The sequence below is a fragment of the Trachypithecus francoisi genome, unplaced genomic scaffold (genome assembly GCF_009764315.1).
Source record: "Trachypithecus francoisi isolate TF-2019V2 unplaced genomic scaffold, Tfra_2.0 Lachesis_group13, whole genome shotgun sequence".
NCBI classification, from domain to species: domain Eukaryota; kingdom Metazoa; phylum Chordata; class Mammalia; order Primates; family Cercopithecidae; genus Trachypithecus; species Trachypithecus francoisi.
The window spans coordinates 120,003,681-120,026,961 of NW_022681458.1; the positions used below are offsets into that span (position 1 = coordinate 120,003,681).

Genomic DNA, 23,281 nt, shown 5'->3' on the forward strand with positions numbered 1-23,281 from the left:
CCAGAAAGGTTTCCATGAATTGCTCGGTTTTATGGAGTATGGAGCTCATCAACTACACAGGCGGCATCTTAGCCTGGGAAATGGGAACCTGGAGCAATCTACAAGTTTCAAAGGGGATGTGTAACCCCCTTGTCTTCACGCGGAGGGGATGCGTGGCGGTGGGGAGTCAGGGCCCAGAGAGGGATGCACTTGTCCAGGGTCACCCAAAGCCAGGAGTAGAGCTGACCCACCCACCAGCAGGATGCCTTTTCCTTGACACGGAAGGGAGTTTCTCTACTTCTCTCCAGAACGCTACCCCCTGAGCACTAGTAGGTTTGGTTTTGTAGAAGCATTCAAAAATTGAGTCCTTTTTCATCCTCTCATGGGGGCAGGGAGCGCAGATATTCACAGGAACCGAGAACGAGAGTGGAGGGTGAGACGGAAGTCCCTGGGGGCTTAGAGGGGCAGCAGGGAGAGCACAGACACCGCCTTGGAGCATGGGCATTTGAAGTCAAAGGCCCTGGACTGAACTTCCGCCACCTCTTTGCTTAGTAGCTTGGGCAAGTCATAGGACTTTAGTGGACCTGTCTTCTATGAAATGCGATCATGCCCCATTTCCTGCTGTGTCTGCCTCAGGCTGAGGACATCTGTGTGAAAGGGCAGGAAAAACAGGGGTGTGCCCCTCACACCCTGTTGGGGATAGGAAAAGGGACTGGGGGCCCTGGGGCTTCCCTGATCTCCATGGTGACTTTATCCTATTATTTTAGCTGTTGTCCTGAAGGTTTGGGTGCGAGCTACTAACCAGGTGAGTTACAGTAGGAGACAGACAGGATCTGCCGACGGCAAACATTTTGTGTTGGCTGGGCCTTCTAATCTTGTCCCTGAGTAACTGAGCTGGGGGACCAGCGAGGAGCCCTCCTCCTGCGGGAAGGGGTTGGAAGCAGGCCAGAGCATACACCCTCACCTTGTGTCAAGGCAAAAGGATGGACAAATACAGATCAAATCTCGTCCCAGGCACCCTTTATTTCCTTGTCCCTTTCTGGGACCCCTGAACTTCTCTTCCCAGAAGAGCAAACAAACCAAATCCCAGGCTCTTGTCCTGCCCCACAGTGCCCCACATCCCTTCGGAGAGTCCAAGGCCGGGGAAGGGGCTTCTACAGCTGAAGGAGGGTATATTATAGGGTGTCTGCTGGGAAGACGCGCTGTCCCGCAGCAGTGCCCAGCCGTCCCAGGACCTGTCTTGGTTTCTGTCCGTGGGTGGCCCTGCTCCAGCCTCTCAGATGATGCTGGTCCTGCAGGTGTCCTGGCTCTGCTCCAGGTGGCTGGCCTTGGTGCTGTTGCTGAAGGAGGAGCTGAGGGCCACGGGGTGCAGTGGGAGCTCACGGAGGTGCCACTGCTGCCACTTCTTCTGAACCTCCAGCTGCACCTGCCCGGGAGACCAGCCATCAGCCCAGGAGGAGAGGACAGTTCTGTGCCTGGAGCCCTGCTCACGCCCCCGGGGACTCCATGCAGGCCCTGCCGCTCCTGCCCAGCTGTCCTGTCCCCTAGCCTGCAGGCCACGCAGATTGACTGTTTCCAGCCCTAATGTCCAGTAGTTACTGAGGGTCACCTCTCTCCTGGGCACATGCACCTACAATCTCATTACATCGTGTCCTGAAGAAAGGACTTGTGCACCTTGGAACAAGTGGATACTTATTCCCATGAAGCCACCCAAGCTCAGAACTTATCTGGGACCCAGGGAGTCACTCTAAATTTCCTTCACAAGTGCCAGCTGCAGCAGCTGAACGTTTGAAGCTAGGCTTGATGTTTGAGTTTTGGGAAACATCAAAGGTCATCCCCATTCAAGTGCAACAAACCAGATAGATGGTCAGTAGTCACAGAAAGGCTTAGCTCATGTTGACTACATAGCTCTGTATGCCCAGAGCCTGGCGTCCTGACCCAAATGCTCTGTGTGAGGCTCGAGTCCTCAAAGTGAGTATGCAGTCTCCCAAGGAGTCAGTGCTCATCTAGAGGTCCCTAAGGACTGAGCTGCAGACAGTTCTGAGTCACCCATTTTACATATGGGCAGACTGAGGCCCAGAGCAGGGCAGTGACTGAGATCGCCCATTGAGCAAGCAGCAGGGCAGTCCGGAACCTGGGTTCTGCTGAACTTTCCTCCTGCATTTGCTGAACAGATCAACATTGGCACCAGGAGTGCTTGTTAAAAAACATTTTCTCAGACTCCAGCCCAGATCTACAGACTTTATTTCTGTGGAATGAGAAATTAGGAACAGGGTCCAGCCATGGTTTTAACAAGCCCTCCAGGTGATTCTGTTGCTCCCATTAAGACTTATAAAAAGGCCGGGCGCGGTGGCTCAAGCCTGTAATCCCAGCACTTTGGGAGGCCGAGACGGGCGAATCACGAGGTCAGGAGATCGAGACCATCCTGGCTAACACGGTGAAACCCCGTCTCTACTAAAAAAAATACAAAAACTAGCCGGGCGAGGTGGCGGGCGCCTGTAGTCCCAGCTCCTCGGGAGGCTGAGGCAGGAGAATGGCGTAAACCCGGGAGGCAGAGCTTGCAGTGAGCTGAGATCCGGCCACTGCACTCCAGCCTGGGCGGCAGAGCGAGACTCCGCCTCAAAAAAAAAAAAAGCCTTATAAAAAAACTGACCAAGCCCCCTGCCACCATATCCAGGACTCCCTCTGACTCTTTCCATCCCCCTTCCTACCACCCCTCCCAGGTAGCTCCTTCTGACCCGGAATCCAATGGCTAGGAGCTCTCCTGGGTACCTGGGTGACCTGAGACTACTCACCTCCCCGTTGAGGAAGCAGTAGAGGACGGCCACCACCAGTCCCTGCCAGACGAACAGAGGCAGCAGGGTTAGCTCAGGTGCTCAGCATGTGACCTGAACCAGCTGACCAGCTGCACCCTCCCCAGGTCTCTTAATCACCAGCTACAGGCTCATTTCCCCACCTCTCTTGCCTCACTGGGAATTAGGCTACCTCTTGTGGGCTGGGCTGCCCACGGTGCCCCTGGCTGTGCTGGCTCATCCAGCGTAAACTGTGAACTCCTTGCAGCCAAGGGTAGGCTCCCTTTCGAACACATGTGGTGTCAGGGACAGGTCAGTAGGGGCTGCTAACCCAGTTAGCCAGGCTCAGGAAGCTCACCTGGGAGCCACGGGGATGGGTGGCACCTGAAGTGTGCCCACTCTGCTGGGAGGGGTGTAGGCAGCCCAGGGTCTCACCCTGGGCCCTGCATGGTCTTGTTTCAAGATAAGCTGGAAATCTGAATATGTTTAAATGTAGATAACTAATTCAAATTGAAAAACAAATGTGTAGGCAGAACAAACTTTGTACAGGTCCCAGCCAGCCAGCGGTGAGCAGGGCTGGACCTCCCTGCTTAATGGACAGGTGGGTGCACCTCCATGCTCAGAGTTTTATGTTCCCTGGTGTGGTGAGGTCTGTGCCCGTAAGACCCTCTCTCCCTGGTATTTGGAGCTCCCGATTTCCTGATGGTGCCCCCAGGATCCTGGTGTGGAGCTCTGTCAGGGGAGGGACTCCAAGCAGGCTGGGGTCTTGCAAGATACAAAACCATACACATCATGATCCCAGTTATGTGTGTCTTTGTGAACAGAAAAGAGACGGAAGTAAACACACCAACATTTTAACAGAGGTTATTTCTGGGTTATGAGATTCTAGATTTTTTTTCTTATTATTTTTCTTTTTAAAAAAAACTTTTCCTTATTTCCCAAATTATTCACAACGAGCAAGCATTATTTGTACAATTAGAAAGAGTAAATACATTTTTTTTTTTTTGGAGATGGAGTCTCACTCTGTCACCCAGGCTGGAGTGCCATGGCACGATCTCAGCTCACTGCAACCTCCACCTCCCAGGTTCAAGCGATTCTCCTGCTTCAGCCTCCCGAGTAGCTGGGACTACAGGCACACGCCGCCATGCCTGGCTAATTTTTTGTATTTTAGTAGAGACAGGGTTTCACCATCTTGACCTGGGCTCATGCAATTCACCTGTCTCAGCCCCCCAAAGTGCTAGGATTACAGGCGTGAGCCACCGTGCCCGGCCGTAAATATACTTTTAAAGAGTATGTGACAGTGATGGTGTTATTACAGTTGTATGTGTTCTTCTTAAGCCCCGCCTTTTAGAAATGCACACTAAAGTGTTTGCAGATGAAATAACATGATGTTTTGAATTTACTTAAAAAGATGGGGGTAGTAGGTAGGGACAGAGATGAAACAAGACAGGCCATGAGTGGATACTGCTGAGGCTGAGGATAGGTAATGGGGTTCATTGTCCTACTCTCTTCACTTTCGTATATGAAAGACATTTTTATGTGTATATATAAGAATATATATGCACACATATATATTTATAAAACTTTAAAAGATCCTTTTCCTTCAACAACATTCCTATGAGAACATCAGAAAAGTGCTTTTGGTTTTCTCTTGACAAGACATTTTCCCAGGGAGGTAGTCCACAGTCCTAACCATTAGCCCCAACTCTGAGGGACAGGAAGTCTCTATCCATGGCCAGGCAGACCCGGGTGCAAACTCTCAGCATGGTCCGTTTCTGAGCCAGGTCAAGTCCTTCCACCCGACTGGTCCTCAGATCCTCTACCTGCTAGACAGGCCATCGTGTGCCCAGCCTCCCTGGACGTTACAAGAGCAGTGGTGGGGAAAGCTAGCTCCCTAGCCCCCAGGCTGAGAGGAAAAGAATCCTGGATTAAGCCAGAGGCTGAGTTCTCTGGAGGTCTGGGGCACTGACGGGCTACTGGGCAGAGCCAGCTTAGAGGAGGGTGTGGTCTGAAGGTGTGGGCAGGGCAAGACCTGACTCCACTTGGTGGGTCCCCAGTGATGCATCCTCCCTAGAACCTTTAAATAACAGGAAGACCCTACCCTGAACAGAGCTCTGGGGATGAGGGGAGGGTTTGAGCCCCTACTCACAGGCTGAGGCCACCCCATTGAAGGCTTGGCTGGACAGTCTTGCCCTACTGTGGAAATGTTATTAAGGACTAAGTTCTTTAAAAAAACCAACTGGGAGAATTTTGTCTCAGGCCCTAGAGCCTATAATCACTGGCTTCTCCTGGCCATTAGTTGGATTTTGTCTTATGGATATGAGAAATCCTGAAACAATTGTTTCGTCTTTGCTTTGGCTACTGGGAAGCTCCCTACCACACTTACGACCCATCTCTCCCTCCTGTATAGAAGTTTATCGTATTTGTTTCTGTGTAGCAACCCAGGCAGTTGTATATTCTTTTTCTCACTGATCCTTCATCTCCTTATTTTTTGTCCTTTGTATGTTTTTCCCAAAAGCGACACTGCATTATTTTTGGAAGGAAATAGCTATGAGTAAATAAAAAAACGGCATTGTGAAGTTTGGGATTCATGTTCAGGCTTCCTCTGTCCAAACACGTTTACTGTCGTTGTTTTTTTTTTTAACTTCACAACATCTTGTTGAATTAGTAGGTAAGTGATTTTCCACCTCACTTTATTTTTTAAAGTCAGTTTTTAGTTTTAGTAATTTGCATATGCACATGGTTTCAAAGAATCAAAGGATTCCTGTTACAGAACCAGCAGCCTCCTGACGCCCCGCCCTCACTTCCTATTCCTCAGATGCGACTACTCCTTGGAACTCTCTTAACTGCTCCTAAAAATTATGCTGATGTCGCTACTTGAGGAGTTTTCAGTCTAAGGCATTTTCTATGGACTTCCCAGTGTGAAGATGACGACAGTGTTCTCTTCCAAACATCCGCCCCACACTCTTGCAAGGCTCATCTTCCTGCCTCAGTGTTTGATGACTCAGCCATCTGCGCTTACGTTATTTTGACCATGCATATGCTATTGAGAGTTGTACAATATAGTGTACTGGGGCTACTTTTCCTTTTTATTTTCCCTGAAGTCAGTTTCTCTGTCTTAGTTTTATCTCCCACTTCCATTTGACTGGTGGGGACCAGGGGTCCCTCTCAGGGACCTGTAGCACTGTCAGGTCCGACCCCTTCTTCCCCTGGGCCTCCGCCAGATAAGGCATCTGGCTCACTGTCTCTACGCCCTCCACTTCTCCCTAAGCACAGAGAGAACTCCTCTTTTCAGCAGGCAGCCCCAGTCCCGGAAGCTTACCTGGAATGAGCCAAGGGCCAGTTCAAAAAACAGCTGGATCTCCATGGCGTCCTCTGGGGAGAAGGCGAAGACAATGTAGTGGATGCCAAAGAGGGGGATCAGCAGGAGAGTAGACCTGGCCAGGCGCCTGGGGACACACAGAAACTGCAGCCTCCCCTCTGCCTCCCTGTGCCCTTCTCCTCCTGCGGGCACACAGCTGTGCCACTCCCAGCTCGGGACTGACTGCTGAGGCTGGCTAGCAGTGCCCCACACTTTTTTGTTTTCATTTTTTATTTAGAAAATTTCTAACTCTCACGTATTTATCACTCAGATACAACAATTTTTGACTCATGGAAAAGCCCCAAACTTTCTGATCATGCAACTCCATCAGTAAAAAGAAAAAAAAATCGGTACCTACACCATTAACTTTATAAATTACATGCCTATATCACTGCTACTCTATGTCTAACATCATATAAGCAAAGCCGGCTTTCTCATTTGCTAGATAATAAATACCTATAAGGATAAATTCTTGTATTTGCTTCCCAGGTTAGAGTTGCCAAACTTAGCAAATAAAAATACAGAATCCCCAGTTAAACTTGAATTTCAGATAAACAGTGGACACTGTGTGGGGGTAAAGATACTGAAAAACGATTTGTTGTTTATCCATAATCCAAATGTAACTGGGCATCCTGTATTTTACCTGGCAACTTCATCCCAGGCCCCCAGGAATCTGACACCAGGTAATCCAAGCCACTGCCAGATTCTCAAACACAAAACACCGTGGAGAAGGTCTCTGGGGGACACTAATTTGTCCTGTTATTGTTTTGTTTTTTTCTTCTTTTTGAGACAAGAGTCTTGCTGTGTTGCACAGGCTGGAGTGCAGTGGCGGGATCTCGGCTCACTGCAACTTCTGCCTCCGGGATTCAAGCGATTCTCCTATCTCAGCCTCCAGAGTAGCTGAGATTACAGGCACCCTCCACAATGCCTGTCTAATTTTTGTATTTTTAGTAGAGACGAGGTTTCACCATCTTGACCAGGCTGGTCTCGAACTCCTGACCTCAGGTAATCCACCCACCTTGGCCTCCCAAAGTGCTGAGATTACAGGTGTGAGCCACCATGTCTGGCCACTAATTTGTCTTTAATATAATTTATGGGCTGAATTATGTCCACACCCACTGCCAAATTTTTACACTGAAGCCTTAGCCCCCAGTACCTCAGAATGTGATTGCATTTGGAGAAAGGTCTTGAAAGAGGAGGCTAAGTTAAAACGAGGGTGGAGTGGGGCCTAATCGATCAACTGGTGTCCTTAGAAGAGGAAATATGGACACACAAAGGGACATCAGGAATGCCCACACACAGAGCAAAGGCCCTGTGAGGACACAGACAGAAAGGCCACAGAGAGAGGCTTCAGAAGAAACCAAACCTGTCGCCACCTTGATCTTGGACTTTCAGCCTCCAGAACTCTGAGAAAATACGTATCTGCTGTTTAAGCCACCTAGTCTGTGATATTTTGTTACAGAAGCCCTAGAAAACAAACATATTTCTCTCTGACATTTGAAAGGTCTTAAGTATTTTTGGATCACACACGTCCCTAAAATCTGATGAAACCGAAGGTCATCCTCCTTTGAAAAATACACATACTGTTCCTACACACATTTGTGTGAATTTCAGTCTTTAAAGCCCATGTGGAGACTCCCTAGCCTTGCCCCAAGGATAAGATCTCTCTGCCTTCGGGCTTCCTGCTCAGATGTCTTAGTGTTTCCACCCCCATACAGTGTCTGAAGCTCTGCAGTCAGACCATTCCCCCCAACCGCTCCCATGTACCTGGTAAACTTCTTAGGACTAGGTCTGCAACTTTTCCTCCATCTCCAATAGCTAGCACCAGTTGAGTAAACAGTAGGTGCTCAGTAAATGCTTGCTGATTGACCATGCCTCAGTCTTTGCCCTTCACTTACTTATAATGGCTGACTTCATTTCCTCTTGTTTCTTGGGTTCTAAGTTTTCTCATCAGGATTCTTAGAATGTTTATAAAAAGGATGAAATTAATCTGCAAAACACAAGGCAGAGGTGGAGCTGAAAGTATCTTGCTTTTCCAGCCACCTCTCCTGGCCCTGTCCCCTGGACCTGAGGGCAGAGAAGACATTGCAGACATCAGAGCCAGGATGGCTCACCACTGCTGGCCCCCCTTTCCATCCCCTCCCCACCCCCAGTCCTGGTGAAACTGTCTAGAGTCCATGGCTGGAGGCAGCACTCCCTCCTACCCTGGGCTGCAGGAGCTCTAAGGTCTGCTCCGTTGCAGGGCAGATCACTCACCCTTGCAGAGCATTGGATGCCCCTGGGGATACTGTTAAAATGCAGGTCTGGGGTGGACGTGAGATTCTGCATTTCTAACAAGCTCCCAGGTAATACAATGCCAAAGCTGACTGACTTTATAGCAGTGGTTCTCAAAGTTTAGGGTACCCATTGCTGGGCTCTAACCCCATAGGCTACAGTTCAGTAAGTCTGGCGTGGGGCCCAATAATTATTATTTTTAACAAGCTCCCAGGTGATGCTGAAGCTGCTGGTGTGAGGACCAGTTTGCAGCTCAATTGCCAGCTTCAAGAAGCCACCCTTGATTACTTCCCTTTGCTGATTCACTGTATTTAGGGATAATATTACTGTTTAAGAGCACTTAAAATATCTTTTTTTTTTCTTACCAATTATGATTGGGAGATAAAAATATCTTAAAAGCCGAAATGCATGTGTCTGTCAAACATCTATGTGCCTACTTATCTGCCAACTCAACTGCCAGTTCCTGAAGGACAGAAATGCAGTCTTTTTATTCATTTTGGTGTCCCCTCCCCCAACCCCAGTGCCCAGTGCCAACAACATTAGGAAGTTGCCCACGTGGTAGCATCTCTCCCTCCCTCACCCACCTGCTCCATTTTATAGAAGCAGGGATCAGTGGAATCACCCAGCCTCACACCCGCATTGTTCACACAAGCAGCCCGGGGGCCTGGGAACGCTTGCCAAAAGACACAGGATTAGTGGCTGTCTAGGACTCCGGGCCGAGCACTGCTTTTCGGGGAACCCTGCTTCTCTGCAACTTGTTGTAAGCTGGCTATGCATGCTGTCAGCTCATTAAGGCTATTTAGTTTAATTTTGTTTGCCTTAGAGTTGTATTTAATTTAATAGGGAGCACTGGAAGGCAAAAAAGAAAGGAAGAAAGGAAGAAAGAGAAGGAAGGGAGGGAGGGAGAGAGGGAAGAAAGAAGGAAGGAAGGAAGGAAGGAAGGAAGGAAGGAAGGAAGGAAGGAAGGAAAGAAGGAAGGAAGGAAAGAAAGAAAGGAGAGAAAAGAAAAGAAATCTTTAAGGTCCCAAGAATGAGTCTATTTTTAAATAGTAGAATTCCAGGCCCCATGCTAGGTTGATAGGGAGATATTTTGCATCAAGAGTGCTCATCCAACATCCTCAATTGCTGAATAAACTGCCGTCCTCTGAAACCAGCCCCGGACACTGGAGCTGGCTGTCCTTCATCCAGGGTTGTCCTGGGCTGGGCTGTCCAAGTCCCAGAATAACAGCAGGGCTGGCTTAACTAAATGAGGAAACAGCCTCCGGCATGAATATTATGAAGCCATGGCAAATCAGTTTCTCAAGGAATTCCACATGAAACAGGAAAGCACACATCTATTGCTAAGTGAAAAACAAACAAACAAAAACCTAATTAAGGCTTTTGAAAAAGAAAAGTATGTCTGCTCAAAGAAAAAGATAGGAAGGCAAACACATGGTCATAACATATATGTAGCTGGGAGAATGATGAATGATTTTTTTTTCCTTTTTAAAAAATACATTTTGTGCCCGGCACAGTGGTTCACGCCTGCAATCTCAGCACTTTGCGAGGCTAAGGCAGGCAGATCACTCGAGTCCAGGAGTTCAAGACCAGCCTAGGCAACACAGTGAAAGCTCATCTCTACAGAAAATTAGCTGGGTGTGGTGGTGGGAGCCTGTAGTCCCAGCTACTCTGGAGGCTGATGTGGGAGGGTCACCTGAGCCCAGGAGGTGGAGGTTCCAGTGAGTCATGATTGCGCCACTGCACTCCAGCCTGGGTAACAGAGTGAGACCCTATCACAAAAAGTAAAACCAGAACAAAAATTTTGTATTTTGCATTTTTTGCTCAGATTATATACTTAAAAAAGAATAAAAGGTTGTCATAGAATGGCCCCCTCCTCTCAACCAATCCCAAGATGCTACCCAGGCAGCTACTGGAAGAGAAGGGGCCCTGTCCTGTGCCCTCTCCCCCTACCCCATGCCAGCGAGCCTGCACAGGGCATTTGCTTTCAACTGGTTCTGCAGCCTTGGGCATCCCTGAGCTGTCCGTGTGGTCGTTATTTCCAGCCGAGGGACTGCTTCCATCCACGAGATGATTCCCATGTGTCCCCATGTGCCTTCCCTCATCTGTCCCCCTGTGCTGAACCATACCCATGGGCTGGGCTACAGGACTCTACCCTGGACACAGCAGAATCGCCTGGGGACCACTACCCAGGCCTCTTGCCAGAAAAAGAAATAGAATCACTAGCTATCAGTATTTTTAAAAAACTTCCAGGTGATTCGAAAGGGCCACCAGGATTGACACCCGCAAGCTCCTGTCCAAGATGGCCACCCAGCATCTCTTCCCTGGGGCCGCCCCTCCAGGCCTGAACCCACTCGCAGCATTGCAAAGTCCCAAGACCATGGCCCCACTGAGCTTCTCCAATCTGCACTCCCACCCTCTTCAGATCTCAGCTTAGTGACTCATCCCAGGTTAACGAGCAAATCCCTAGAAAAATGCTCAAGGCCCACAGGTCTGAACCAGTGAAGGTGGAATTTCAGGCCAATGGGAGCCAGCCAGTTTAGAACAAGGAGCTCTGCTCACCACACTTGAGCTGCTGCTCGTGGGAAAGAACCAGGTTCGCAGGCTCTTGCCTCCAGCCTATCCCTCATCCCACTCCCCAACATTCTGTAGGGGGCAGAGCTTCCACACCCCCCGCTGCTTACCAACATCACAAACACTGTGGTTTATCCCTCCTGGCACCTACAGGGAGCCCTGTCCCTCCGCCCTCTGCACCTGTGGGCTGGTCACCATTTCCGTCTCTCCCACTGATCCCCAGCTCGGGAGAGGAGGGCCACTCACCAGGATGGAGAGGATCACAGGCCCACGAATGATCCACCAGATGGATGCGTTGGCATTGATGTCCCAGCACCTAAGGGAGGGACAGCTGGGCATGGTTACGAGTGGGAGCTGGGCTGACCAGCAAGAACATGTTCCCTGAGGTGGCCCTTGGTATGAAGGACCCATGTTTGTGGCACTGAGCCCCTGCAGTGGTGTGCCCAGTACCATTAGAACCCAGCCCCTCCTGCCACCCAGGAGCACTGCTGAGGCTGAGGGAATGGCCACCTGTCTCCCTGCGAGAACCTGAGAGCCGGGAGACTCCCAGATCCAAAAGTTAGCTCACTGTCAGAATTCACCAGCGAGCACGGTGGCAAACTCAGCTACCGACAGAGGCCAGGAAGATGACATCAGTAAGGGAAGTGATGGATGGCTGACATGCGACCTCAGGATCTGGGGACATCAGGCCTGGAGAGTACTTAGCAAACTGGGGAGTATGTGCCCTGTCCAAGACAGCCACAGCTCTGCTCCAGCTCATTTTTCCACGAGGAAAAATGGAACATGTTAAAGGACCTCTCCATTTTTTTTCCTAGACAAACTGAAAATCCAGACCTTTAAAAAAAGTGAGTTCACCCAATACAAAAATTAGTTCGAAGCAATGATTTCCGGCTGAATTTGGACTATAGACACTTGGATGTCTCATTTGACCTCATCCACTTATTGGCCTGGTTGTGTCATTATGCTCCTGAGAAATCAACTCCCATGCTGCTCCACTGCCTCGCCGCTACCCTGCTGCCTCTCCTCTTCCCCAGCTTCTTTCAAGCCTGCTTCCCGTGTACCTACTCCCAGGTGCATCCCCTGAGCTCACTGCCACCTTTAATGCCTGACTTCTTTAGAGCCTGGTTCTGCAGGGCTCCTAAACACCCAGGGGTAGAGAGGCATCCAGGAGGGAGATCTCAGGAGGAAGAAAAAGCTGGGCTGGCCCTTCCTTGAGCTTCCTCCATGGAGCAACACCTGCCTGGAGCCCCGTAGCTCTTGTCTGGCATCTGACCCACACACAGAGCGGACAGGCAGCAAGAAGACAAGACGGCCAGGATGGTGCAAGCATGGCCAAGGCTGCTCAGCCCACCTGGAAACTCACACCTTGGGCATTAGTCCAGGGAACTCATCTGTGGCCTCTATTTTGAGAAAAAGGCCTTTTCTAGATCGCTCCAAAGAAGTAACGATGCTGTTTGAAAAGCTGGACGATGTCAGAGACATTCTTGTTATCCTCCTCCCATTAGCTTACCCAACGTCTTCCAGAAAGTGTCTGGCGATAGCCCACAAAGCAACAAAAATGGCTGGAGAACCTGAGGATTAAAAATAAAGGGAGGGGCAGAGGAGAGAGGACTCAATTTTCAACACACATATGAGAACAGGACAATCGGTTACCCCAGTTACTGAGCAGGTGCCAAGATTTAGTTTCCACAGAAACTCCTCTGCCATCTTGTGCCATCTTGTGTAAATGTGGCACCATGTGCCTCAAGGGTGCCGGGCATGCCCTGGGGACTACGGCAGAATCAAAAGGATCCCAAAGGTCACTTGGTGTTAGGGGTCTCCTGGTAACCCAGGCCGGACTCCAGAGGACCACTGCAAAGTATAGAGGGGCTGGGACTCCTGGGCAGGCTCGTGGACCTATGGAGGCAGCTGGTAGATCCCCCTCCTATACTGCGATCTACCTGGCCATGTGCAACGGGGAGGAGGAAGCGGAGAAGGGGTGGACACAGCTCATGAAAGAAACGTTGATTTTATTCAAATATTGGCTTGTAAAAAGCTTGGCCATTTAACGGCTAAGGTAAGCCATCACTGTCATGTTTAAACAAAAATATATTTTGGACTAGAGATGAGATCAAGTCCACAAGAATTTAGAAGAGAAAATACAACAACATTTCCTGACTTGTAGTTAAACATGGCAAACTGAACTTATACATTTATCCCTACTTGCCCTGAAGCCCCTCTAAAATGATAATAAAGAAATAGAAACGGGGCCGGGCGCGGTGGCTCAAGCCTGTAATCCCAGCACTTTGGGAGGCCAAGACGGGCGGATCACGAGGTCAGGAGATCGAGACCATCCTGGCTAACACGGTGAAACCCCATCTCTACTAAAAATACAAAAACTAGCCGGGCGAGGTGGCGGGCGCCTGTAGTCTCAGTTACTCGGGAGGCTGAGGCAGGAGAATGGCGTGAACCCGGGAGGCGGAGCTTGCAGTGAGCTGAGATCCGGCCACTGCACTCCAGTCCCGGCGACAGAGCGAGACTCCGCCTCAAAAAAAAAAAAAAAAAAAAGAAATAGAAACGGTAAAAGCCTATAAGGACAAAGACTGAGAAGGAAGGGCAGAGGAGAGGAGAGACAGCAACAGGCTTAGGCACACAGAAGGTTGGCAGAGGAGTGGCAGCTGATGTCCCGAGCAGAGGAAGCTGAAACAGAAGTGTTTTCTGGGGCAATGCTGCTGGGGAAGTACCCAAGGATGCTCTAGGGCCAGGGCACTTGGTACCCAGGAGGCAGGTGGCAGGGTGGGGCTGGGGCAATAGGATGGTTTGAAGTCTGGATAAGAAACAGATAAGCACCTGAGGCAACCAGCATTACCCTCATGAGACCGAATAGTTAACTTCTGATAGTTTATTCTCTGCAAAAACTGAGCCAAGGAGAACAGGGCTGCAGCCCAGCAGAGGGCCGGAGGGGGTGCTCAGCTGAGCAGGAATGGAGTGATGGTCTACACCAGCACTCAAGGTGGCTCTTGAACACCTGGTATGTGGCTGGTCCCTACTGAGTTGTGCACTAAGTGCAAGATAGATACCAGATATTGAAGACTTAGTACAAATAAAATAATGTAAAATATGGCCAGACGCGGTGGTTCACGCCTGTAATCTCAGCACTTTGGGAGGCCGAGGAGGGGCAGATCACCTGAGGTCAGGAGTTCGAGACCAGCCTGGCCAACAGGGTGAAACCCCATCTCTATTAAAAGACAAAAATTAGCGAGGCGTGGTGGCTCATGCCTGTAATCCCAGCTACTCAGGAGGCTGAGGTGGGAGAATCGCTTGAATCCAGGAGGCGGAGATTGCAGTGAGTCGAGATTGCACCACTGCACTCCACCCTGGGTGACGAGAGAGAAACTTTGTCTCAAAAAAAAAAAAGAATGTAAAATATGTCATTACCAATTTTTATATTCATTATACATTGAAATGATACTATGTTGGTTGTGTTGGGTTAAGCAGAATAGATTATTGAAACAAATACCACCTGTTTCATTTTACTGTGTTGATTGTGGCTACCAGAAAATTTTAAGCTAGATGTATGGCTCAGATTCTTTTTTTTTTTTAAGCAGGAATACTTAAATCAGATTCTATTTCTAATGGACATGCTCAAGCTGAATGGTAAAAGCCCCAGGCCTGGGGCTGCTCAGTTTTCAGGCCTCTACTGAACAGGTTTCTACCCCTACCCCAACCCTCTACCCTCTGCCCGCCTCCCTGCCACTGCAGGCTGGAGATGAAAGGATTCTCTAGAGGAACTGAACAGCCCCAGACAAAAGGCCTATAGATAGCCATGGGGGGACCCTCCAACACTTCCAGCCCAGTGTCCCTTGAGAGACAAGCCCCACACCCCCGACAGCCATTAGCCGGCTCTGAAGTGATTCATCCTTAAATAGGAACAGACAGCCAAGGTCACCAACATCTTATTACATAAAAGACAAAGACCAAAACAATCAGAGAAAAGGAACTCAGAGGAAACAGACCATACAGGAAGCAGAAGGAACTTGAACAAAACAACTCTAAGGAACTCCGTAGGAGAGATAAAAGGAGAGATAAAAGGTCGCATCTACAAGACACAAACAGGATGCTGTCAACAGGGAGTGCTCGGAAAACAAGAAAGGAGGCTTAGGAATGGAACATATGATAACCACAACTCAACATGCAATAGATGGGTTGGAAGATAAAGACTAGGAATCTCTCAGCAGAATGAACAACAGCGGAATGAAAAGCAGGAAAAACAAATTCGAACATTAGAGGTTATTCCAGGATGTACAACATTAGACTAAAGGGAGTTTCAGAAAACAGAGGATAAAAAACAGAAAGAAAGAAACAATTAAATAGATAATGTAAGAACATTTTCAAGAAATGAAAGACATGAATTTTCAGATGAAAGGGACACCGTATGCCAGGAAAAGAGATGAAAAAAGACTTGCATCACAGCACATCCCTGTGACATTTCAGAACACCGAGAGAAGATCCTGCGGTTTATGTAGAAAGGAGTAAAAAGTTCAGGAAGCAAAATGGCATGGCACTCCCATAACGCTGATGCCAAAACAAAAGACCCTCAAAATTCTGGGGAAAATGATTTTTCAACCTTTTTTTTTTTTTTTTGGAGATGAAGTCTCACTCTGTTGCCCAGGCTGGATTACAGTGGTCTCAGCTCTCTGCAACTTCTGCCACCAGGGTTCAAGCTATTCTCCTGTCTCAGTTTCTTGAATAGCTGAGATTACAGGCATCCACCATCACACCTGGCTAATTTTTGTATTTTTAGTAGAGACAGGGTTTCACCAGGTTGGCCATGCTGGTCTCAAACTCCTGACCTCAAGTGATCTGCCCACCTCGGCCTCCCAAATTGCTGGGATTACATGTGTGAGCCACTGTGCCCAGCCTTCAACTTGTTTTATGTCCAGCAAAATGATGAATTAGGTGTGAAGGTTGAACAAAGATATCTTCAGATGTGCAATTTTAAAAAAATTCCTTCTAGGTGCTCTTGGTCAGACAGATACTGGAGGATGTGCTCCAACACAACTAGAGAGTAAACCAAAGACAGGGAGACGGGAAAGAAAGGAAACAGGATTTATGGAAGAAGGTGAAAGCTAAGGGAACTGAGTGAATCTGGAGAACAGCCAGCCCAAGTCAAACAAGAAGGCAGAAAGCTCTAGAAAAAACACTGGCAAGTATATCAGGTTGAATAGTGTCTCCCCAAAATTCATGTCAACCCAGCACCTCAGACTATAACCTTACTTGGAAATAGGGTATTTTCAGATGTAATTGGTTAAGATAATGTCATACTGGAGTATGGTGGGCCCCTACTCCAATATGACTGGCATCCTTATAAGAAGGCCATAAGAGACACACAGACAGAGAAGACACAGAGGAAGAAGTCCACATAAAGACATAAGCAGGAATGAGGCTGATGCAACTACAAGCCAAGGAATGCCAAGCATTGCCAGCCACCACCAGAAGGTAGGAAAGAGATATGGGACAGATCCTCTATCACGGCCTCCAGAAGAAACCAGCCCTGCCAACCCTTTGATTTCAGACTTCGGGCCTCCAGAACTGTGAGAGAGTAAATTTCTGTTGTTTTAAGCCACCAAGTTTGTGGCAATTTGTTAAGATAGCCTTAGGAACTAATATAGCAGGAAACAAACAAATACGAACTGATAGATTTCCTATTGCATTTGATGATTTGGAAAATAAATAGCTTTGGAAGGTTGTCCAGAGAATTGGAGAGAATTGATGCTAGCAATATATATATAATATATATATAAAAAAAGCAAATGAAAAATGATTCCAGGAAAATAAAAAGTTAAATAAGATTGAAAGTAAAATTATTGTATACCACTTGTCTCAGTAGTAAACACTATTTACATAGATATGATAATGTATACACTGAATCTGATTTAACCAAAAATTATAAGAAACTGTAATGGAGGAATGGAGGTAGAGGATTAAGAATTTTATATTCTTGGTCGGGTGCAATGGCTCACAACTACAATCCCAGCACTTTGGGAAGCTCATGCAGGAGGATCGTTTGAGCCCAGGAGTTCAAGACCAATCTGGAGACACGGCAAGACCCTGTCTCTATAATAAATGTAAAAAATCAGCCAGATGTGGTAGCATGCAACTGTAGTCCTAGCTACTTGGGAGGCTGAGCCAGGAGGATCGTTTGAATCCAGGAGCTTGAGGTTGTAGTGGGCTATGATTGCACCACTGCACTCCAGCTTGGGCAAGAGAGTGAGATTCTCTCAGAAAAGAAAAAATAATTTTATATTCTTATCTTCCACCATAAGGAGTCAATAACTAATGCTTCAAACAGACAAATCAAGAAATAGTAGTGTATTGTTTAGAAACACAAGAGTCAATCTTAGGAGGAACAAGTTAAAAGAGTAAAAGGGCATTAACTCTGGAGGCTGAGCTCGGGAATAAAAAGTGAAGGCAGGAGACAGCTTTTGTTTATTATAAACCTTGTAGTCTTTTGTTTATTATTTAAACCAATTACATGAGTGACTTTGATAAGAATAACAATTAAACAAATGCCTTGGGCTGGGTGTGGTGGCTCATGCCTGTAATCCCAGCACTGTGGGAGGCTGAGGCGGGAGGATCACTTGAGGCCAGGTGTTCAAGACCAGCCTGGGCAACATAGTGAGACACTGTCTCTACAAAAAATAAAAATAAGTAAATAAAAATTAGCTAGGTACGGTGGTGCATACCTGTAGTCACAGCTACTCAGAAGGCTGAGGCAGAAGGATCACTTGAGCCCAGGAGGCTGAGGCTGCAGTGACCCATGATTGAACAGTTGCACTCCAGCCTGGGTGACAAAGAGAGACCCCATCTTAAAAAAAAAAAAAAAAAAAAAATCTTGCCTCAATTCTTGGTGCTTTGGGCAAAGAACATGGGTTCTGAGAGGCACTTCTTCATTATCTTCCATCCTTGGTGCCAAGTTGGCGGGAAAGTTTGAAAAATTTGTAATGGTTTAAGTTGGTGGCTCAGTGTGGCCACTGGACCAACATGAGCATCACCTGGGAAAATGTCAGAAATGCAGTCTCCGGCCACCCCAGACCCACTGCCTCAGAGTCTCTGGGCAGGGAGTGCAGCAAGCTGGGTTTGGCAGATCCTCACCCATGCTGAGGCAGAACCGCCAGCGCCAGCCACTCACTCTCAGTCACTGAGTGGCAGCCTGGCTCATGTATAAAGCCTGCACTATCACTCTTTCCTGGGCACAGATTCAGACCTCAGCCGCTCTGAAAAAGTCAAAGCTTTGCGTAAGTATTAAAAACCTTAAACGTGCTCCCTCCTTTCCACTCAGGAATCCATATCCTGGGATTCTGTATTACATACAGAAAACACTTTGCCCATAAAGGTATTCATCACTGTGCTATTTATAATAGTGAGACAACCTAAATGTCCAAACAGTAGGTATGTGGTTAAATACATCTATATTACATCTATCCATCTATATGGTAGTTTAAAATGTTTATGAGAGAGTTGAAATAATATAGAACATGCTTATGTGTTAATGGGAAGAGGCGAAATTCAAAATTCTTCATAGAGAATGACCACAGCTATGTGAGGAAAAACTGCAAGTAGAAAAAAAGGTTGGGAGGAAATCTCAAAAAAAGTTCAATCAGTGGGAATAGGGTAATTTTTTTTTCTACTTAAAAAAAATTTTTTTTGCGAGGTTTTACAGTAAGCGTGTACCCATTTAAGCAACCTATCTTTGGGGAAGTCAGTATAATTTCAAGCAGGGGCCGTTACCTTTGCATGAAAAAAGCTTCTTACAGATAGAGGGGCTTCAGGCCTTCCAGGGACCCCTTTGGTGTCTGGCAAGCAAACAGGCCAGGAGGAAGAGAACCATTGCTGTTTTATACGTTACTCAACTCTCAGCACCCAGCACAGGGCTGGCGTATAGTAGATGCTCCATAAAGATTTGAAGAAGAAAGGAACGTTCTTATTATTTCTTTTTTTTTTTTTTTTTTGAGGCGGAGTCTCGCTCTGTCACCCGGATTGGAGTGCAGTGGCCCGATCTCAGCTCACTGCAAGCTCCGCCTCCGGGGTTTACACCATTCTCCTGCCTCAGCCTCCCGAGTAGCTGTGACTACAGGCGCCAGCCACCTCGCCCGGCTAGTTTTTGTATTTTTAGTAGAGATGGGGTTTCATCGTGTTAGCCAGGATGGTCTCGATCTCCTGACCTCGTGATCCGCCCGTCTCGGCCTCCCAAAGTGCTGGGATTACAGGCTTGAGCCACCGCGCCCGGCCGTTCTTATTATTTCATTCAAACATCTTAAAATCCTGTGACAGAGATGTTATCACAATGCAGCTTTGTAGTCTCTGAACACAGGAAGTGCTCAAAGAATGTGGAATAAATTACGATCCTGGTATTATAGATGGGGAAACTGTCCATGTTCATACAGCAGAATCCTGGCATATCTGGGACTTAAAGGTTAGTGAGTTGGGCTCAGGGAGTTGGGTGCTTTTTCCTGGCAGAGCCAGCTGCATAAGGCAAGTCCCTGGTCCCCAGGCTCTCTGGGATTGCTGACCTCTGGAGACACTGGCAAAACCCTACAACCTCCCGCTGGCCGAGGGTCAGGTGCTAACTGCGCTGCCAAGGTTCAGAAGCAGGAGGGCTCAGCCAGCTCTGCCAGCTCAGGCAGCTTCCCTGATGGGGAGACAGGGCCCTTGCAAATAAGGATTTAGACCAGCAGAAAAGGCAGCAGAGGGCACTCCTGGCAGGGACACTTCTTAAAGGCACCAGGAAGAAACCAAAAGAAGCTAATGCCGGGTGTACATGACTATCTCTGTAAGCCTTTGAGTCACTCACAGGAACCTGGCTCTCTGTCTAGAACTCCTTAGGGTAACTTTCACGTTTACCAAATGAACAACTAATGGATGAATGGATACAGGAATGGATGGAAGGGTGGGTGGATGTGTGCATGGGTGGATGGGTGGATGGGTGGATGGATGGATGGGTGGATGCATAGATAGATGGATGTTAATGGCAGGGTAAAAGTTACAGGGCTTTGGAAACAGACAAGTCTTGGCTTGAATCCTGAGGTCTGTCTTTGTTTACTGTGTGAGTTGAGTATGTTATGTTGTGTCTCTGAGCTGAGGTCTCTGAGAGGCCCCTGGAGATTGAGATTGCTGCGATGACTAAATGATACATGTAAAGTGCTGAATCCAATGCCTGGCACACAGCAAGTGCCCTCAAAATGGAAGTTGTTTATCGTCTTCATTGACCGGAAAGGAAAAGGGAGAGAGATGGAATGGGGGCTGGCACTTGGCTGTCTCGCTCTCATTTCCCCTCTTTCCTAGACAATGAATCCTGAGTTTCCTTTGGGAAGTCATGTGGTTTCAGTAGCTTAGGCCAATCAACATATTTCATTCTCTCAGGCCTCTGTGACTAGTTCAAGGCGTCTATGAGATTTAAGCAGTCCAACCAGAGTGCACCTTAGAATATTCGCTGTGAATGCTGGACAGAGTCTCTTCTTTCTCTCACTGGAGATTGGTACAAGGAAGTCTCTAGCCCAGAAGCTGTTGGCCATTCCACTAGAAACAGCAGCCTAACTATAAAGCCGATGTTACAAAAGGCAAAGTAGAGACAGAAAGAAACAGTGTTAAGCTGCTGGATTCAGCCTCTCCTGAAGTTGGTGATCCCTGGACTTTTCAGTTATATGAGCCAATTGATTTCGTTTATGTTTAAAGCTTGACAGATTTTCTGATGCCAGCAGTCAAAAGCATCCTAATGCAGAAAGGAAGCAAGAAAGAGGATGTAGGAATGGACCGCCTAAAGGCAGATGAGGCAACGAGTATTGGGTAGGAACGAACTGTAAAAACATCTAGATGCCAGAAACTGGGGCTAAATTTCCCACTTGACAGATAAGTAAGCTGAGACCAGAGGGTTAAACATCAAGGAACTTCTCTAAGATTACACAAGTTAGCTGGAGGCGGTGGCTCACGCCTGTAATCCCAGCACTTTGGGAGGCCGAGGCAGGTGGATCACCTGAGGTCAGGAGTTCAAGACTAGCCTGATCAACATGGTGAAACCCTGTCTCAACTGAAAATACAAAATTAGCTGGGTGTGGTGGCACATGCCTGTAATCCCAGCTACTTGGGAAGCTGAGGTAGGAGAATCACTTGAACCCGGGAGATGAAGGTTGCAGTGAGCCGAGCACCATTGCACTTCAGCCTGGGCAACAAGAGTGAAACTCCAACTCAAAAAAAAAAAAGATTACACAAGTTAGTTAATTGTGGAGCTGGAACTAGTAGCCAAACCCTCTGACTCTCGACTCAGCGCCCACATACCATGCAAGTACCAGACCCAGGGAGAAACATACCCCATCCGAGTGCCACAAATCCCTGGAGGTACTTTCTTTCGGAGAAGAAGGAGATGGCGAGGAGAGTGTGAAGGTAGAGGCCTTCCACCAGCAGCCAGGAGTAGTTGGCCATGATGCAGTACTGGAACAGCACCATGACCAGCTTGCAGCCCGCCTGGACAGAGAGAGGCAGCTGAGCCCAGGCCGGGTGGCAGTGGGGTTCCCTCTGGTGAGTGGCCCCAAAGAGAGCAAGAGGGTGTTGTAGGGGCAGGAGCCAGGCCACAAGAGCAGGCCTCTGGGGTTCAAGGCCATCTTCTGTGGCCTTCCTCCATCAGGCCTGCAGTATTTTCTAGAGAGTGGGAGTCCACAGGCCTAATGAGTTCAGTCAAGCTGGCCAATGAGCCATCACAGGAGCAGGAACTAGGTTCACATACTAGCACTGGCTGCCAGGCTAGATGAGGAGACAGTCCTTCAACTACAAAACTGTGCCGGACACTGCCCAATCCCCTCATGTTTTCAGATGAGGAAACCAAGGCCTAGAAAGGCAAGAGATGTCTGAGCAAAGGGTTAAAAACAATCTTTTCTAAGCTCAGTTCCCTTGCAAACACATAATGAAGGGATGTGCCAACTCTGTTAGGAGGCACCACTGATAATGGCAAAAATGACCCTGGCTGGTACATTGCACTCTCCACATATCCGATGGGAATGTCATTGAGTCAGACTTCCCGGATGCAGTGACTGACTCTTTTCACAGGCATGTCCCCTGCAGGGATCCCTGGAAGTTATGCTGATAGAATTGGGGGGCACCAGGTTTCTACACCAGCACAGCTTCTGTACCTCTGCCATGGTAGGGCCTTTGTCCTTTTCTTTGCATTGAGCTGTGGGATAGCCCTAGGGCTGCCGTAAAGACAAGCCGGAGAAGGAGGAGCACCCAGTGCTGCCTGTGAGACCGTGGTGGTTCCTGCCTTATGGCCTTCCCAGAGGCTCTGACTCCAGGCAAGGCCCATTGTTGACTTGTGAGTCTAATGTTTAGTAAAACTTGAGAAAGTTCCCTGCTGGGGCGTTGCTGGCCTTGTCCACTGCTGGTCAGTAATGAAGCGTGGCTAGGATTTAACGCTCCTGACTCCCAGCAGGTACTCTTGTTTCATCCTGGAGACCTCCTTGAGAGACATGGATCCTACTTGAAGAACCTCTCAGTCTGAGTCAAAACATACACACACACACACACACACACACAACTATGAACAATACAAACAGATGAGTGGTAGGAAATGGCAGGCAGGTTGGCTGAACTAATCTCAATTTCCAATCTCTTTTCTCCCTTGCTCGCCTCTACTATCGACACTGTGACAGTAAAAAACTCAATCACCCTGCTTCCTTTGCAATTAAGTGTGGTTACATGACTCAACTCTAGCCAAGGAGATGCAGGTAGGAGTTTCTGGGGAGGGTACCTTTTCTCAACAGAAAGGCAAAGCTGCCCAAAAGGAAAAAAAATGTTTAACCTTTTACCATGTAAAGCATGACATCAAAGGCCTACTCTAAGGATGGCAGTGCAGAAACAGGGAAAAAGACTGTGTTCCTCATGGCATCACGCAGCCATCGCGCAGCCTCATCTGTGGACTGCTTCTATAGGAAACAGCTCCCATTTGTTTAAGACTCCAATATATAGTTTTCTGTTATTTGCAGCAAAAGGAATCCCAATTGACACACAGGGTGATTGCAATGAATTGAGTCATCTGGGTATTTGTAAGGAGAAAGGGGGTTAGATTTAAGAAAACACAACTGTTTTATCACAAATGCATTTATACAGACATACTGGCCCGTGCTCACTCTTTTCTTTTTATGACCAACCCCCACCCTCTCCAGACTGGGTCATCTTTCTTCAGCTAGGAACTGGCAGAAGCAGGGAAAAGCGGAGTCTCCCTATATATCTAATTCCTAGAGTGGCTAGTTCACTCCTGGACACTGGGAGTTTACGG

General features: G+C 48.0%; 1 protein-coding gene across 1 annotated transcript in view; it reads right to left on the minus strand.

Moving 5' to 3' along the window:
• Positions 1–982: 982 nt before the first annotated feature.
• SCTR (secretin receptor) overlaps positions 983–23,281 on the minus strand; it is a 79,156-nt gene continuing 56,857 nt past the window's right edge. Inside the window, exons 7-13 of the mRNA XM_033231759.1 lie at positions 21,324–21,477; positions 12,488–12,548; positions 11,224–11,293; positions 8,031–8,122; positions 6,094–6,220; positions 2,775–2,816; positions 983–1,405 (exon numbers count right to left, since the gene is read on the minus strand). Coding sequence (XP_033087650.1) covers positions 1,256–1,405; positions 2,775–2,816; positions 6,094–6,220; positions 8,031–8,122; positions 11,224–11,293; positions 12,488–12,548; positions 21,324–21,477 — 696 coding nt within the window. The 3' untranslated portion in view covers positions 983–1,255. The remainder of the gene's footprint in view (positions 1,406–2,774; positions 2,817–6,093; positions 6,221–8,030; positions 8,123–11,223; positions 11,294–12,487; positions 12,549–21,323; positions 21,478–23,281) is intronic.